This window comes from Molothrus aeneus, chromosome 6 (genome assembly GCF_037042795.1).
Source record: "Molothrus aeneus isolate 106 chromosome 6, BPBGC_Maene_1.0, whole genome shotgun sequence".
NCBI lineage: Eukaryota > Metazoa > Chordata > Aves > Passeriformes > Icteridae > Molothrus > Molothrus aeneus.
The window spans coordinates 59,667,992-59,684,613 of NC_089651.1; the positions used below are offsets into that span (position 1 = coordinate 59,667,992).

Here is a 16,622-nt window from a genome sequence, read left to right on the forward strand (position 1 = left end):
CAGCTCAGCATGGCAACACTCAGAACCAACTCATTTCTGGATGTAAAAGCTTGCTCTGTGAAACAATTTTTAACAGCAATGCTGTGCAGGAGGGACAGTTCCAGCAGACAATGATATAAATGATGCATAAACCAGCCCATGCTCCCCAGCCAGCCTGGGGGCAGGGCAGGGATGGGGTAGGGGAGGCAGCAAGTTGTCCTCTGGCTTTACCTGCTCCAAGAACAAAATAGCCTCATGATATTATTTTATCCTCAGTTTTCCCCTTGTTCAACAAAGGTGACCAAAATCTCACACCCTGCTCCAAATAAAATGACCTCACTGGCCCCTTATCTAATTACAAAATATTTTCCTCTGCCACTCCATTCCAGCCTTGCAGGGACTTTCCTTGTTGCTGTCAGCCTCGAGTTTTCCAGAGTCTTGGGTGGGGGAGCAGGAAAGCAGCTTCTTTCCCTTTTCCCCTCATCAGAATTGAGCTGAAGGCTTTTGATGCCGATGGCTTTGGCAAAACAACAGCCTGGGGGTTGCTTGTGCTGCTGGTCCAGGTGCAGCTGAGGGAGCAGAGGGGAGTTTGGGTGAAGCCTGAGCCCCGTTAGGAGATGAAGTCAGGGGTTAAGGAGGGATCCTGCTCTTCCTCTCCCTCCTCCCAGCCGGTTACAAGGTGGCCACACCCTTCTTTTAGATTCCTAATTTCATTCCTCCCTGTTGTCATCATGTCTGCAGTGCAGGGAGGCTGCAGAGCAGCTCGGGGAGGGGTGGATGACACCCGGTGGGTGGCAGGAGCAGGTGAAGGCAAAATATAAACCCAGCACATCCTTTAAACTTCCCTGAAAAGCCTCAGCTCACCAAACCCACATTTCAGGCTGTCAGGGCTTGATTTTCCTTCTCCCACTGTTAAAGGAAAGAACAAAAGCCTTCAAAGCCTTTTGTCCTCCTCATGCTCCAAACCAGGTGAGTCACTCCCTGTGAGCCCAGGGCAGGTGGAGGTGGCTGGCTCAGCCTGGCCCCACAGCCAGCAGCTTTCCACAGCAAAGGACAGAGAACAGGATGAGCCAGGGGCAGGGCCACCCCATCCCTGCCCTTTCCAGCAGCTCCTTGGGGGTTGCAGAGCAGAGGTGACCCCATGGGATGGTGGCACCGGCTCTTCTTGCACCAGGTCAGAGATTTGGAATGGTGAGAGCCAGGAGTCCACCTGTGCCCTGAGAAGGGGCAGAGGAACAGCAGCAGCACCAAGAGGGGCACAGGAGGGATGTGGCCAGGGCAAAGGCAGGGCTGCCACGCTCTGCTGGGCTCCTGGAGCGCGGCCGCTGCTCCCCTGGCTGAGCTGCTCCCCTGGCCAGGGTCCATTCCCAGGCTTCCAAACCATCCACCCTGCGAGGGCTGCAGCAGGAGGCTGAGGTCTGGCTCACAGCACTGCAGGACAGGAAAGGATCCAGGGGAACTCTGCCATGGATGCCACACACTGTGCTCCCGTTCTCAGCGGGAGGAATCGCCGCTCATCCGACACAGAGCTCTGCAGCTCCCCTGGAAAGCACCAACCCACGGCAGAGGGAGAGGCCAGGGCTGCAGCAGGGCAGGCAAAGCACTGCAAGGAGTCTTCTTGCAAGGAGAAAATTCCATCCAGAGCTGATAGGAAAGCTTCCAGCACATCACAGAGCCAAGGCAACTCCACACTCATCCTGCTGGACCCACACTCCATCCTCGAGCATCCAGGGAACAGGAAAGGTGCCCACACAAGAGCCAAGGAGCAGGAGGACCAGAGAGTGCACCTAGCACCAGAATTCCCAAGGAAAGAAGCCTCTGCTGCAGGCAGAAGGAAAAGCTGGAATCTCTGATTGTTACAGCAGGGAGTTCTCCAAGTACTAGAGATTTGGGGGGGTTTTGTTCCTTTGTTAGTAGGAGGAGAGGTTTCCTAGAGAAAGCACATTGCACGTCTGAACTACAGCACAGCACCAAGTTTCTGCCACGTGTTTTACAGCATTTTTTATTTTGGGGCAAAAGTCTTACAAGAGAAAGTCTGGTAAGGCAGATCTAGAATGCACATTTTATTCATGTAAAAAAAAAAACCCAACCAGACAACATGGGTAAGGTAGACAAGAACTTTTTTTATATTCTGACTATACAATAATATTCCTCTCTTTTCTTTTTTTAATCCACTGCCACGCTACTATAATGGATCTGTTCTATCGTCTAAGTTTCAGGTTGTCCAGTTAAGTTGTCTGCAGCTTCTTTAAACAAGTTGACCTTTACCTATTTAGAGTTTCTTCTCAGAAACATTCATATATTATACAGGATATACAGATTTTGAAACAAGACACTTAAAAACACACACACCTATAGCCGCAACACTGGGATAGCTGCATTGTAGGGGTTACCTTGTTCAGCCAGCTGTAGACTCTGTATGTACAATTAGTTTTTATAGTGTTATTTACAGAGATGGACTAAAAGCTCTCTTTTAATCTAAAAGGTAAAGGCTCTTGTGTTTGAGTATGTGCAGTTTCATAGCCCTGTGGAGAAAAACAAAAAAATCACGACAATTATATACACTGTAAACAGCACAAGGCATGAGAATCTCCTCCTCCTCCTCTCCCAAACAATCTCAATCTTGCAGGAAAGTGTTTGTGCACTAATATTCCTCTTCCACCTCTGCTCCAGCCCCTCGGGTTTTCTTGTGGATGGCGCGGTTAAAGCTGTGGCAGGCAGGGACCCAGTGATTGTCATGGAGACCCAGCTTACAGCCAGGGATGCCCTTCTGGGAGCGGTGACAGCACATCCAGTAGCCAGGCCCGTAGGGCAGAGCCTGGCAGTAGGGCTTGGGGTGCCACCTGCACAGGGACACGTCCCCCTTGACGTATTTCTTCTTGCACTGCTTGCAGGGGTCCTCCCGGTAGCGAGGGTCGCGCACCCAGCGCGAGTCGGCCGGCCTGATGTTGTAGTACTCAATGATGAACTTGAAGTAGTAGCAAGTGCATTTTAGGGCAACCAGGCTCCTGGTGGGAAGCAAGCCAAAGATCTTCACGATGATGTGGTGAGGCAAGAAGGCCATGTACTGCTGAGGCTCCAAAAGCTGCTGGATTTTAAACCTGGTCTCCAGAAAGTCATGTGAAACCTGCCGCTTTAGGCAGGAGGCATCAAGTACTTGCAAAGCCCCTTCTGTGGCAGGGACAGAAGGGGCCGATGGCTCTGTAGGGACACTGCTTCTGACACACGATCTACCAGATGCCAGAGCATCCTCATCCTCGTTTTGGGCTACTTCCCCCGGCTTCTCCTGCGGACTCTCCCGCCGTGGCTGTTGCTCGTGAGCAGCAGGCTGCTCACCCTGGAGGAAAAACAGCCTCCCTGGCAGTGAATCCTCACCAGAACCGGAGAGCTTCTCCTTCCTGCACCCTTCCTCTGTCTTGGTGACCGATATACTGATGCACAAGGGCTCCTTCCTAGCAGGATGCTTTGGGAAAATTACAGGCTCTTTCGCCGTACAATCAACAGTCGCGTTCTTGCTCTGCAGGGGATCCGGCGGCAGCCTGGCAGCAGCGGCGGGACACGGGGCCAGCAGAGCCCCGGGGGGCTCAATCCGTGTTTCAGCGTCACTCCTGCCAGCTGTCATGGCCAACACCGCCCGGGCAAGTCCCGCATTCACATTCCCCACGCGGGTATCCAGCCCCGAAGGAAACGGCTGCTGGGCAGAGGCAGCGCCATCCCACAGCTCGGTGTCACCCAGAGGGCCGCAGCGACCTCCGTACCCGGCCTCTGCCACCCCTGCCTGCCCCGTGCCGTCCCCCCGGGGCGGGACCCCCTTCCCCACGTCCCCCACGTCCCCCTCGGCCTGGGTGCCGCTGGCCAGGAGCACCCTGCCCACGTTCCTGCGGAAGCTGTTGTTGCGGGAGAGGCTCCCGGCCTCGCTCTGCCGCCTCAGGCACTCGGACTCCAGCCTGGCCACCATGTCCAGCACGCGCACGGGCTCGCCCTGCGGCTCCGCCTCGCCCGCCCCGCCCGGGGACAAGGGCTCGGGGCTGGGCAGGGTGGCCCTGGGCTGGGAGCTCAGCCTGGTGGCCGTGCAGGTCTTGGCACAGTCCACCAGCAGGGCGCTGGCCCGCTGCTCCAGGAAAGCCACCATCTCTATGACAGACAGCGAGCGGCCCGGGAAGGCGCCCTCGGTGCCGTCGCCGCCCGAGTGCACCGAGCAGTGCTCGATGCCGCAGGCAAACGGCTCCGGCTGGGAGCACCTGGAGTTGGCCTCCCTCATTCTTTCCAGTTGGATTTTGGCTTTTTTAAGATCCACCGATTTTTTCCTGCGTTTGGCCGTTCTCCCATCGATGTCCCACGTGCTCTTGATTTTCATGGAGCCCGTGCGGGTGCCGCTGCTGCTGCTGCACTGCTGGGCTGCGAAGAAGGCGATTTTCTCCTTGGTGTTGCCAGGTTTCACCACAGCCCACACATCCAGAGGTCCTTCCCCTTCTTCTCCCTGGTGGATGGTGGCAGACAGGGAGTTCTTCTTGTCCCTTGCACTCGGAGCGTCCGCCGGGCCTTTCCCGTTCATATTGCACATAGTATTTGGATAAATAAACCCCAGAAGCTTTTGAGATGGAGCCACCAGGGAGGGTTTTGGGAAAACGCTCAGTTTGGTGCAGTTGGTGAATTTTTCTCCTTGTGCTGGTCCCTGGTGGCCTCGAAGGGAATCCTGGCTTATTTCTGGGGATCGCTCTTTCTTCTGTAACTTGAGATATGGCTTTAAGTGCATACCAGAAACCCTGGAAAAACAGAGAGGGAAGAAGTTATAGTTGCAAAATATGCCTGTCTGGAATTAGAGAAGGTGGCCCAGAGCAGGCACCAGCCCACACCTCAAGAGGAACCACATGAGAAAGGAAAGGAGCCACCAAGGCTGCAATATCCACCCTTGAAGAACTTCCTGCAGTAGGAGAGAACTTCCCATTAGAGAAATCTGTTTCCAGGCAGTTGCAAGGAGAAACCCTACAGTTTAAGTTGTATCAGTTGTGAAAACATAGCTAGTGGTTCATTCTTGAGCTAGAGCCATCCTTCTGCCTTGTTCATTCCTTGATCCAAGGCAAGGCACACACGGGTCACAGGCTTTATCTGGACATCAGCTACCACACACGCTCTTTTCCGTAGATAAAATGTGGTTAAAGCTCAAAAGAGAAATTAGCAAGAGTAATTATATTAATCAGAGATCCCAAGGGATATCTAATCTCCTCCTATCACCCAAAATCACACAGTGGTTTGGGCTGGAAAAGACCTTAAAGCTCATTTTGTTCTACTTCCTTCCATGGGCAGGACACCTTTCACTGTCTCAGGTTGCTCCAAGTCCCATCCAACCCATCCAGGGATGAAGCAGCCACAGCTTCTCTGGGCAATGAAACCTTTCTTTCAGCATATTGATAATGGCAAATTTGGTGACTTTGCCATAAGGGTCCTTATGTTATACATCAATGCCCCCCCAAAGTGACAGCAGCATGACATCCAGCTGAGGACACCCCCTCTCAAGGATGGGATTTTACACTCAGGAATTCCAGAGCTGTGAAGAACCCCCTGGATGCTGCTGACAGCATCCAAGACTCCTCCGTCCTGTCACACCTCCACAGTCACCTTCCCTTCAAACTCAGGAACAGCAGAGCCAGGGGAACTGCACACAGGATGCAACCACCAGGAGACTCCAGGCTCTTCTCCCGGGAGCATCTCACAAGCACGTTACAGAACCAACTACAGGTTATGTTTCCATGGTAATCTTTGAGGTGTTGCACTCCAAGGCCTCCACTTCAGGGATGATCTGTGCTCAGAAGTCAAGAGCAGCAGGTTCAAAGCCAGGTTCATCATGAGCTGGCACAGACACAGGCACTGAACATGTTCCCCTTGAGAGCCAACACCAAGAGAGTTGTTTAAGTGTGGCAACTTTGTAGGTTTCTAGCCTAAAACCAACTTTTAACTAAAAACCTCAATTTGTTGGTCTATAAAGTCCAACAAATGTATAAGTGATGTTGCCCAAGCAGGGGAAGCCTCCAGGACTAGAAGCAGCTGAAGACTGCTTTCTCTGGTTCCTCCTTCTGGCTCCAGTGACAACAAGGGAGGGCAGGCACAGAGATTTTGGGCAGGTACACCAAGAGGAAGGGCTCAGTTCACCTTTCTACACCTCTTTGGTCCAAGCAGGGCTTTGAAGGCCAGGAAGCAGCTGCTGGAAAGGCAGATGTAGGTTCCTTCTCTCTGGATGTTTTAGGGAGATCATCACCTGGCTCTTGCAACCAGACAATGCCAAAACCACCTGCATTTCACCCAGAGACTGTGGGGTAAGAGCTCCCAGTGCTGCAGACACACCCACCCACCCCTGGGTTAATTCTCTGCCTGTGTGCCAATTCCAGCTCCTTGGAACTGGGTCACCTCCCAGTTTAGTCTCCTCTGCAAAATGCAACTGAGCTACTTTGTTTGCCTCCTCAGTCGGATGCTAAAAACTAAAATAATCTCATAAAAATAGAACTTCAGGGCGTTGAAATAGATGCATGGAGAGAAAAATGGGAAAATGAGGCTGCTGGAGTTTGCTTTGGCCTCATTTTTCACAGGGGCTGCCTCACTCTGGTTGTACTTCACAGTGAAGCAGGGTCAGGCCACTGAGGTGACCTGGCCAAAGCCCAGCCCAGAAGAGCAGCAGGTGAAGCACTGCAGCAAAGTGCTGCAGAGAGCAGTGCCTGCAGCCTTCCCCTCCCTTCCCTTCCAGAAGGACATTTCCCAGACTAGGGAGGGAAAGGCTCCAGTGGCTGCTCGCCACCGTACCCTGGGGAGAAGAGGTGAATACAATTAAAACACGACTTTGCATGCTGAAATCTCCTGAGCCAGGAGCAGAAGATCAAATTTCATTCACGAGTTTTGTGCCAAGGTGTTTGAAAGATGAGCTGAGCTTGTTTTTAAAAGGCTTTCTTCAAGCAGTTTTCAGGAATCCAGCAGGACAATCAGCTCAACACCCTTCATTAAGAGAAGCTGCAAATGGAGGTGAGAGCAGGAATTATGTGAATAAAACCAGAACCAAACTGGTTACCCCAACAGGCTCAGGGGACATGTTCAGCCAGCAGAGTTGGTTCAGCTGCTCCCAGCTATTTCTGCTCCATGGAGAAAGACAAAGAGTAAAGTTCTGCCTCACCTACTACAGATTTCTTGTTTAAGGTTATATTTCCTATGTTTCAGTTAGTCCCTGGCTAAGCCAACAATACCATTTAAGGTTGAAAAGTTATAATTTACATAACAAAATTATGCCTTAGTCAGAAGTTTTACTGCCAGAATAATTGCCTCATTTGAATTCAGCATTCAGTTCATTGCACATGTTTTAATGGATCTGGATTTAAAGAAAACCTTCATCTAATAACTTCAGACAGCTATAAAGAGCTCTGCAAACTCCATGAGACCAGCTGCCACCTGCCTCAGAGTTTTCCAGCAGCAGGGAAGAGAACTTTCATTTCAAAAGCCATTTTAGCAATGAGCCTTACCTGAAAGTGTCACTTGGAAAAAACGAGCCCCCACCTCACATGCCCTTTGCTGTGGACATTGAGAATGAACTTTCAGGCAATCACAGCCTCTTCCCTGCACATCAGCAGCACATTTCATCTCTAGCTCCTACAATTAGAACAAGGCTTCCCAGCAGAAATTGCTTTGAAGATGAACCAGAGCCCAGTCCCCACCCACAGACTCCCCCGTTTCTCAGTGCTGGCAAGCACAGAGCTGTGGCAGCTGCAGGTAAGCTTTTAAATATTTAAAACCACCAAAAATAGTTGTTAAAAGGTGAAGTCACATATTCCCTATGACACTTCATTCCAGAATAATTCTGTTTGCTTTCCTCCACCCTTTAAGTTATCAAGCTCTCTAATTTTATCTTTAGAGACAACGACTCTTCAGAAGTCCACGGGAGCAAACATAAAAGGTTTTCAATCCCAAATGTGTGGTTTTAAATTGCTGATAAGAGAGAATTCTGCCAGGAATGATCAGCACTGAAACAACGAGCAGTGCTGCCTTTACACTGTTATTCCATCCTTAAGCTGATGAAATAAAGGGGCCAGTTTTTCTATTTCTAATCAGCCATGTCTGAAAAACAGGATACTTGCACTGCTGGAATGAGACTGCTGTTTTTGTAAGTCCTAACTACAGCTTGTTTCCACTGCAGTTTTATCAAGCTGGTTACTACACATTGTTGATACAGAAATCTATTCCTTTATATGAGCTCAGATACTCACACACCCCTCCTCTCCTCACCCGAGGGAAGACCCACAGCCCACTGGTGGTTCCCCATCCCTGGAAGTGTCCAAATCCAGGCTGGATGAGGCTTGGAGCAACCTGGTCTAGTGGGAAATGTCCCTGCCCATGGCAATGGGTTGGAATGAGATGGGGTTTAAGGTCTTTTCCAATCCAAATCATTCCATGATTCTATTTGCCAAGCTGGCCAGACCCTTCCAGCATCCTTTTGTGTTTATGTATGTTCTAAATCACAGCAGCCTAAAACAATAATACATTTGCTTTAGTGGAAACTCCAGAGTTGGAGGCAAAACTGTTAGAAAAGACTCAGTTTTCACAACTCCTTTCTAAGGCCCACAGAGAACCTTAATTCCCCTTGCAGCTCCCAGCTCAGGGGCTCTGATGATGCCCTGTGAAGCCAAAAGATTTCCTCTGGCCAGCAAGAACAGCCAGGACAAAAAAGCCTGATCTTTACAAACAGCATATTCACACTGCAAGTTTTCTGGGCAAAGCACTGGAAGGTTTTATTAGGGGGAAAATTTCCATCAAAACCCCCAAGTTTCCTATGGATTTCTCCTTGTAAACACCAACTCCAGTTGAAAAAAGCTCCTCACGTTGCTGACTGCACACTCAGTGCCAACTACAACTCTGAAAAACCCCTCAGGACATACTAACACAAGGCAGAAGCCAAAAAAAAAATAAAAGGAAAAAAATCAACAACAATAAAAACCCCACACCTCTGGCAAAGCATTCCTCTTCCCTGGCATCCCAGCTCTCTGTCCATGGAGTTTTCCTCCTCCATAAAGGACACTGACAATTAGCAAGGACTGAGCACTGAGTGGGAGTTAACCACAGTCAACCACTTGTTATTTCTGGAAGGGCCTGGTGGGTCCTTTGGGCTCCATCTCCAGTACCATTTCCATCCCCTTTGCACTGCCAGGGCAAGGCAAAGCAGACAGAGAGCTGCTTCAAAGGCATTCCAGGGATTCTGCTGGGGAAAGTCCCACCATGGAAGGCTCTCTGCACTCATGGAGTTTGTTCTGGAGCATGGCAAGGGTCCAAGCTCACAGAAAGGAGGGCTGGGAAGCTCCAGAGCAGGGGTGGGTTTGACTCTGGCAGCTGTGGAAGCATCTGATTTCCTGAAAACCCACTCCCCTTGGAGCAGCAACTGCTCCTGACCCAGCTCCCAACACCTCCAAAATGCCTCTTGCAGCAAAGGGAGAGCCAGCAAGGATTAGAGAGGGATTTGAAGGCAAACAGAAGGCATGTGGCTGCTGAAGGAGAGCTCTCTGCTCCAGTGGCCAGCCTGGGGCAAGTGGGAGAATGCCAGAACCATGGGGCAGAGCTGGCCCAGCAGAGCTGAGGAGCCAAATGCACTGTAAGAACCCAACTCCTAAAGCTGGGTCCCTGCCCAGCTGCTTCACCTGCATCAGGTGCTCAGATAAGCTGATTTTGGGGGAGACAACACCCAAACACAGCTGCAGCCAGCACAGCCAGCAAATCCACCCCACAAAGCCCAGCATCTGCAGCACACAGAGGTTCTGGGTGACAGAATGCACCCCCAAGCCCAACACAGACCACTCCACTTTGAGGGCTCCCACCCATCAATGTTTTGAACTTGTTTTACACTAAACACACACCCACCCTTCAGTAAAGCACAGTGGCCTTGGCTACTTCCTACATTTTGTACAGGAAGAAGTGCCACAGCTTTGCCAGGCCTTTGAATAAAAGCACTCACCATGAAGGGAGAGACGCAGCAGCCATTCTGTGCTGAGCCTCAGGAAGCTCAAAGCCCTGCTTCCCAACCACACCAGACATGGCAAAGCAAAAGGGAATAAAATAAACTGAAAGATTTGGAATTCGAGGTTATCAGCTGCTCCAGAAATGTGCAGCTCAGATCTGATGGGATGGCACAGGTGGCTGTGGTGGGACAGGATGAGGGGAAATCAGAGGGACAGCAAAACAAAAACTGCTGCTTTTATAGGGCTTCTGCTGAAAGGTAAGTGCCAGGTGTCCTTCTGGAAGTGTTTTACATTTATTAATTTGTTTCCTGATTTATAGAGTGCAAGAGGACCTTTCTTCATATCACAGAGCAAGAAATTCCTTGTGTTAACCAAGCACCACAGAGTGATGCTATTTATAGCCTTCATTGTTGTGCATATGCAATGAGAACACATCAAAGGTTGCAGAAATTAACCTTGGACCACACGATCGTAACAGACTCAGCATTCAAAATAAAAACAAGCAAAAGTAGAGTTGAAGGCAGGTTGCCCTTTTGAAACTCAAGACTGAAAGAAAGTGGTTGATGAATTCAGCTGTGCTGGGGAGGATTTCACTGCACACTGCATTCTCCAGGAGTCAGGAGGTGTTTTCGTTATTAAGAACACATCCCAAACTAAAGATTCAAAGCAACTCCAACTGGATGTGATCCTTTTTTGTGAAAGATAGCACAAGCAGACACAGGTTTCAGGTCACATCACTTGGAAACTTCTGTCTTAGAGACCAAAAAGTCCAGGAATAAACATGAGAACTGGTGCAGTGTTAAGTCACTGCAGAGATATTTAACAACAAAGAAATATGAAAGGTTTTTTTTCAGTTTGTGAGAGAAAAGAGAAACAGGGTTGCAAGCAAGGGCAGGGCAGAGATCAAGAGTACAAGACAAAATCCCAAATTTGACTTTGCACCATTTTTAAAGAGGAGAGGTAAGGGTGATGATGAGGGCAAAAGCCCAGGCGTTAATCTGAACGAGAGCATTGGCAGGAGGAGGATTAGAGAGCTTCATAAAAATTGTGAGGATTGGCTCATCCCAGTGTTAGAATCCAAACCAGATAGGCTCATGCACTGCAGGCCAAGAAACAGGATTTATAAACCTCTTGAAAGGCAACAATGGGAGATAATAAACATGTGGCACATTGGAGGGGGCACTGCAGGGGAGAAAGAGAAGGAGAATGATCACAGCCTCTCCAGGGCTCCTATTCTGACTCCAATATAAAGGTGCTTTGCAAGCAAAGAGGATTAATGTGACACAGAGAAAAAGGGGGAAGAGGGAATAGTTGGATATGCCAGACTAACCTCAAGGTTCTCAAAAAAAAGCCATCTTTTTAGAGCAATCTACTATATCTCCCTCACATGGACTTCAGAGAGCACAAAGAGATTTACTGGTTAAGAGAGATTGGCAGAGGAATGGGAAAACAGACAAAGGAGCTGGCTTAGCAGGAGACAGCCCCAGGTGATGCTGAATAAGAAAATACCAGCCTGGAAACCAAAGACATGCCTCAAGAATCAGCCCTGGGAACATCTGACTTTGTCAAAAATGACCTCAGCACTAATTCTGCACCCACAGAAACAGAGGCAGTTCCAAAACAGCAGAGACACAAAGCTCCAAGTAACAGAAACTGAGGAGGGTTTTGAAATGCAGGCAGTGATGCATCAGCAGGAGGAACACTAACAAGTGTTGTTAGTAACTGAGGTGAACTGGCCACCACAGAGACATCCATGAAGGTGATGAAGAAGCCCTCCAGGCAGAGCAGCCCCAGAGCACAGCACACACTTTTAGCCAGGACTGAGAATATTCTGTGAGGGGCATCACACTGAGAACAGCAGCAACTGCTACTCAGGAAGCTACTAAAGAACACTTGGGTCACTTAGCAAAACCACAGGTGAGGGTTACAACCCCCTCTTACAGAATGCAGAAGAAGAGTTAAACCACTGAAAATGAGCAGCAGTCCTTAGGCAGAAGGCAAATAAAGGAACAGAAACTCAAATGAGTCTATAAACTGTCATGAATGTTCAGCCTGGGAATGAAAAGAAGGTTCCTAATTGCACAGCAAGATCTGTCATCTTCAGTAATGGCTTGATCTACAGGAGGAGAGAAGAAAAGATGCAAGAAAAGATGTAAATGTTTTTAGGCTGGACTAAGTTCACAAAAGGGATTATGAGATCCTGCTTGGGAAAGCAAGGAGCTGGGTGACCCAGGAAGTCTTTTCCAGCACTAAATTACCATGAGACTAACATAGCAAGTATATGCTGTCTACACAACCACAAAGAACAAAGGTTAAAAGTTTGCTTTAAACCCACACAGCCTTTGGAAACCAAAAAACTGGCGCTCTTCCTCCAGACTGAGGAAGTTTAAGAGCCTTGGTTTCAGAAAAAGAATTACAAAAAAAAAACCACATTTATTTTGAAGTAGTTTGAACTCCAACAAACTGGCATGTCCTTGCATTTGCATGAGGACAAGTTGTTCTGCATGGTGTTCCTATAAGGAGACACAGTGAGAGGCGTTCACTTAATTGTCACATAAGCACAAGTGCTTGAAATCAATCGTGCATTTCTCCTTAATAAGAGACACAGGAGAGTGAGCAATGCAAAATGTGAGCTTAAACTAATCTAATTACTTAGTCCATAGTAAGACAAACCACAACAATGACTGCCAGCATTTCCACTTGCTTTAAGCTGCCTGCATGTTTTAAAGCCTACTCTGATGAGCCTTTCACCAATTAAGTTTTACTTCAAAGTCATGTTTCCCAAACTAATTTACAGCTGTTGCTAGAAAACCCAAGGATTTCTGCAAGTACACTACCAGCTGCAGTGAATCTGTAGTTGTCATGATCAAATAAAAACGTCAAACAACATTTCTGCCCTTAAGCCATTACAACTTAAACACCACCTGAAAGTCAGAATTCTGAGCAAACATTTGAGTGACAGCACAAGACAATGGGAGAGGACAAGGACAAGGCTAAAAGCGGTGCTGAAGCCTGAGCTGCAGGCAGAGCAGGCGGTGTGTTCGTACCGTTTGACCTGGTGGAAGGTGGAGGATGTGGAAGTCAGCGGTTCCCTGTGGAGGCCAGCTCTGCAGGAACTCTTCATGGTAACGACCTCTGCAGCTAAGGCACGTCCTCGTCACAGCCAGTCCATCCTGGGCTACACCCCAGGCTCCCCCATCAGCTCTGCCTGCCCCACACTCAGCTTCACCGTGTCTCTGCCACCTAAAAACTGAACAACAGAGAGCTACATGAGGAGATGAGGAGAGCAGATGATCAGATTTTCCCATGAGAGAGAATAGATATAAATATAAATATATACAAACACAAACATGCTATGCATGCATAGATAGAAAAGATACATATTCAGATTTAAAACAACTTAACATCATCATGCCAAGTGTTGCAGCTGGAGTTCCTGAACACCACCAAACACAAATGAACACTCCCCACCACAGCCTGTCTGCACACACAGCAGTTTTTTCACCTTTTATCCAACTGCAGCTCTACCTTGGCACCTCCCACGGAACACGCTGTCTTCCCAGCTCCATGTAAACAGGACGCACAAGATCTCTCTGCTTGTTAGCACCACATCAGGCTTTGGAGGGAAGTAGCTGCTAGCAGTGAGATTTGAGGCTGCCAGGAGTTACGTTAGCGCTCTAATCAAAATAACGTGGTGGATTTTATAAAAGGACAGAAAACATGTCACCAGGCAGCCTCCAAGTCTTGTGAAAACTGCCCTGTCTTTGCATCACATGCAGATAAGGCAGATTACACCAGAACAAAGCTGTTCTGCAGTATCTCTTGTTCTCCCTGGGCTGCTGCCTTCTCCACCTTGTCCTTGGAGCAGACACCCTTACCGGGCGCTTTAACGCACTTTGATGGAGAAAGAACAACAACCTTCAAGCTGGAACATTAAAGGGAAGAGTGACACAGCAAAAGAGCCCTGGAAAACCTCAAATACTCCAGCCTGAGCTGCCAGCAGATTGTTTTAGAGACCGTTTGCTTCCTCTCTAGAGGACTGTGCACAATGATGCCGTAATAAAGGAATGCCATTTGAGGATGCTAACTATGGAGCTGTGTCCCCAGGGGAGCTGTGATTTAGTGCAGCAGGTTGTTCTCTCCTTTTCAGCAGCTCTGCCCAGCGTTCCTACTGCTGTCCTAGCCCTGCTTTTGCAGAGATTGAGCCTCTCACATCACCCCCTTCCCAATGCCTCCCACACAGAAGAGCCCCCACTACGCCCCGCCCAGCACTGCTTCACCGGTGTGGTTCACAATCAATGCTCCCACTAAACACTCCTGGCCTGGAAAACCTGCTCTTGGTAGCCACACTTGCCAGGAAAATGATGAAGGATGAACCTTCCAGGCAGGAAAAACAGAAGCTGGTTTAGATCCACCTGACTTGATGTCTGCTACAGCAATTCCACGCTTCGTTTAATGATGGCGAATAAGAGGTTAAGAGTTTGCCTACATTTGAGTAGCAGGAGCCTAAAATAATATATAAAATATTATATAAACACATTCCAGTCTTCACGAAGAAATCTCTGCTGAGCTCTACACAAGGCTAAGAAAGGTGTGGGGTGGAGGAGATGGAGGCAGAGCAGGAGGAGGAGAACATGTCCCCTGGTCTCCCTGAATCCCTGGAGCAGGAATGAGGCTGCCACAATCAGCAACAGCAGAAATTGAAGCTTTATAGTTAAACACCATTTTCATCAGACTACCCAGAGTCTCTGACAAGGACCTACCTCTATGAGTGAAACCTAGGCACAAAACCAGGTGTTTCTGATGTTCTCATGCTGTAAAGATATACATTCACAAGCAGTAATTCACAGAGAAGTAAAAAGCAATGCCCGGTGCTTTAGGAAACTCAAACACAAAATCGTTACTTTCCCATGAACCATCACTAAAAGGCACTGAAATTCTGACTTTTCTCCAAGCTTTTGTCTGGCTCTCCTTCTGGCTTTACTGACACTAGCATTTCAAACTCAGCAGGAACTGTATCACAGAAGCATGATTATATCCACACCCAAATAAACGCAACCACACCATTTCAAGAATGCCACTCACTTTTCCAACAGCTTACACCCTCTCCATGGATCCCTGGTCAAGAATACCACATGTTTTGTCCTAGTCCTACTCCTCTGGAGATCAATTGAGAAGTAAAAGATAAAAAGCCAGACAAAGAATTGAAACTCAAAGATAGCTTTTTGCAGTAAAGAGCTCGAGAAGCAAAACCATCAAGAGAATTGGTTCAGGTCAGGAGTAGCCAGAACCCTGATCCAAGCACAGGCATTGTATGGTGGGATTTCATGAGTTTAGGGAGGGACCAGCAACTACTAGAGGGAAGCAAAAGCTGACAAAATAGACACAGCCAAGTTCAGATGGGCACTGCAGCACAGACCCAACCACAGCTCCATACAAAGCATGCTTTTTCCCCCCTCTGTAGCTGCTGGGCTATAGAAAAGAGCTGAAATAGACTATTAATGCCAGCAAGCTCCTGACAAATTCCTACTGTGTGAAGAGTAAAAAGCTGTGCTTGTGAATTAAAAAAAAAAAGGAAAAGAGAAAAAAACCCCAGCATTTAATCTAGCAGATATACTTACTGCCTTTTAACTACCACTGTTTCTGTACCAAGGCTGATCCTTAGCAGAAGGAGCTGCAGCCGATTTAAGTTTTGCACAGAGTCAGGTACAGCCCAAAAAACTGCAATACAGATGCACAGAGAAACAGAACAGAAGAGGAAGTTAAAAGCCTAATCGTGTTCTTCTCCCTCTCTGAAACCACCCCCAAACATATGCCTTTCTGCACAAGATGTGGGAAGGACTCTGCTTTTGGCAGCAGAAAGCAACACATCCTCTCAGCCGCGGACCGAGCTCAGGGAACGGGCCCACAAAATTCCCTCTCTTATCACCAGGTTTGAGCACTGCTGCAGCCTAGAAAAACAAATGTATCAACCCAACCAGGCTGCAGTCAAGGTCTCCCCATCTGTGTAGCAATTCACCACAGCTTTTGATATTTTGATTAGTGCAAGTGTGATTTAGCTGTAGCAACAGTAACTGATCAACAAACCAGTTCAAAGGGTGGGCATGTCCTCTCAGAAAATTTACTTTCTTGAAAGGAGGCCGTGGCCTCGGGGCTGGATCTGAGCAACAATTGCCCTGTGGGTAAAAACACGTGTAAAAACACATTTGACCACCCCACTTCCATGCAGGGCAAGCTTTGGGATGTTACTCTGGATCAGCTGGGCAAAGAGCATCAGCACACTCAGGATGCAGAAGGAAGCAGCAGCAAGTGATTCAGAGCAGAACCCAGAGGAGTTAATAACAAAAACAGTCATTAGGGTGGGAAAAGTCAGTGCTGAGGCTTTATAATAAGATAAGGGTATTTGTTTTCTTGCAAGAACCAGGTTCCATGTCCATTCTCCCACCATGGAGCTCAATTTTAGGTTATTATTGTATGATCCTTGTCTCCAAAAGAGACAAGGATCACCGGACATGCAATTCTGCCATCCCCCAGCCAAGTCATCCTTCCTCAAGCATCCCTCAGGACACCTCTAACAGCACCAGATTCTCCTAAGTAACAGGCTTTGGCACAAAGTCTTTCCCCATCCCAACACTCCCACTGGGAAGGATCCACATCAGC

At 48.5% G+C, this 16,622-nt stretch overlaps 1 protein-coding gene across 6 annotated transcripts in view; it reads right to left on the reverse strand.

Moving 5' to 3' along the window:
* Positions 1–1,964: 1,964 nt before the first annotated feature.
* The window catches only part of FBXO34 (F-box protein 34), a 39,263-nt gene continuing 24,605 nt past the window's right edge, over positions 1,965–16,622 (reverse strand). The window contains exons 3-6 of one of the 6 annotated variants that reach the window (XM_066552589.1): positions 15,584–15,683; positions 13,468–13,639; positions 13,010–13,212; positions 1,965–4,745 (exon numbers count right to left, since the gene is read on the reverse strand). In XM_066552589.1, the coding sequence (XP_066408686.1) occupies positions 2,624–4,745; positions 13,010–13,086 (2,199 nt within the window). In that variant the 5' untranslated portion in view covers positions 13,087–13,212; positions 13,468–13,639; positions 15,584–15,683 and the 3' untranslated portion in view covers positions 1,965–2,623. Of the gene's footprint in view, positions 4,746–13,009; positions 13,213–13,467; positions 14,777–15,583; positions 15,684–16,622 lie in introns of those variants that run through there. The other 5 variants (XM_066552592.1, XM_066552588.1, XM_066552590.1 and 2 more) reach the window with 5 other exon arrangements.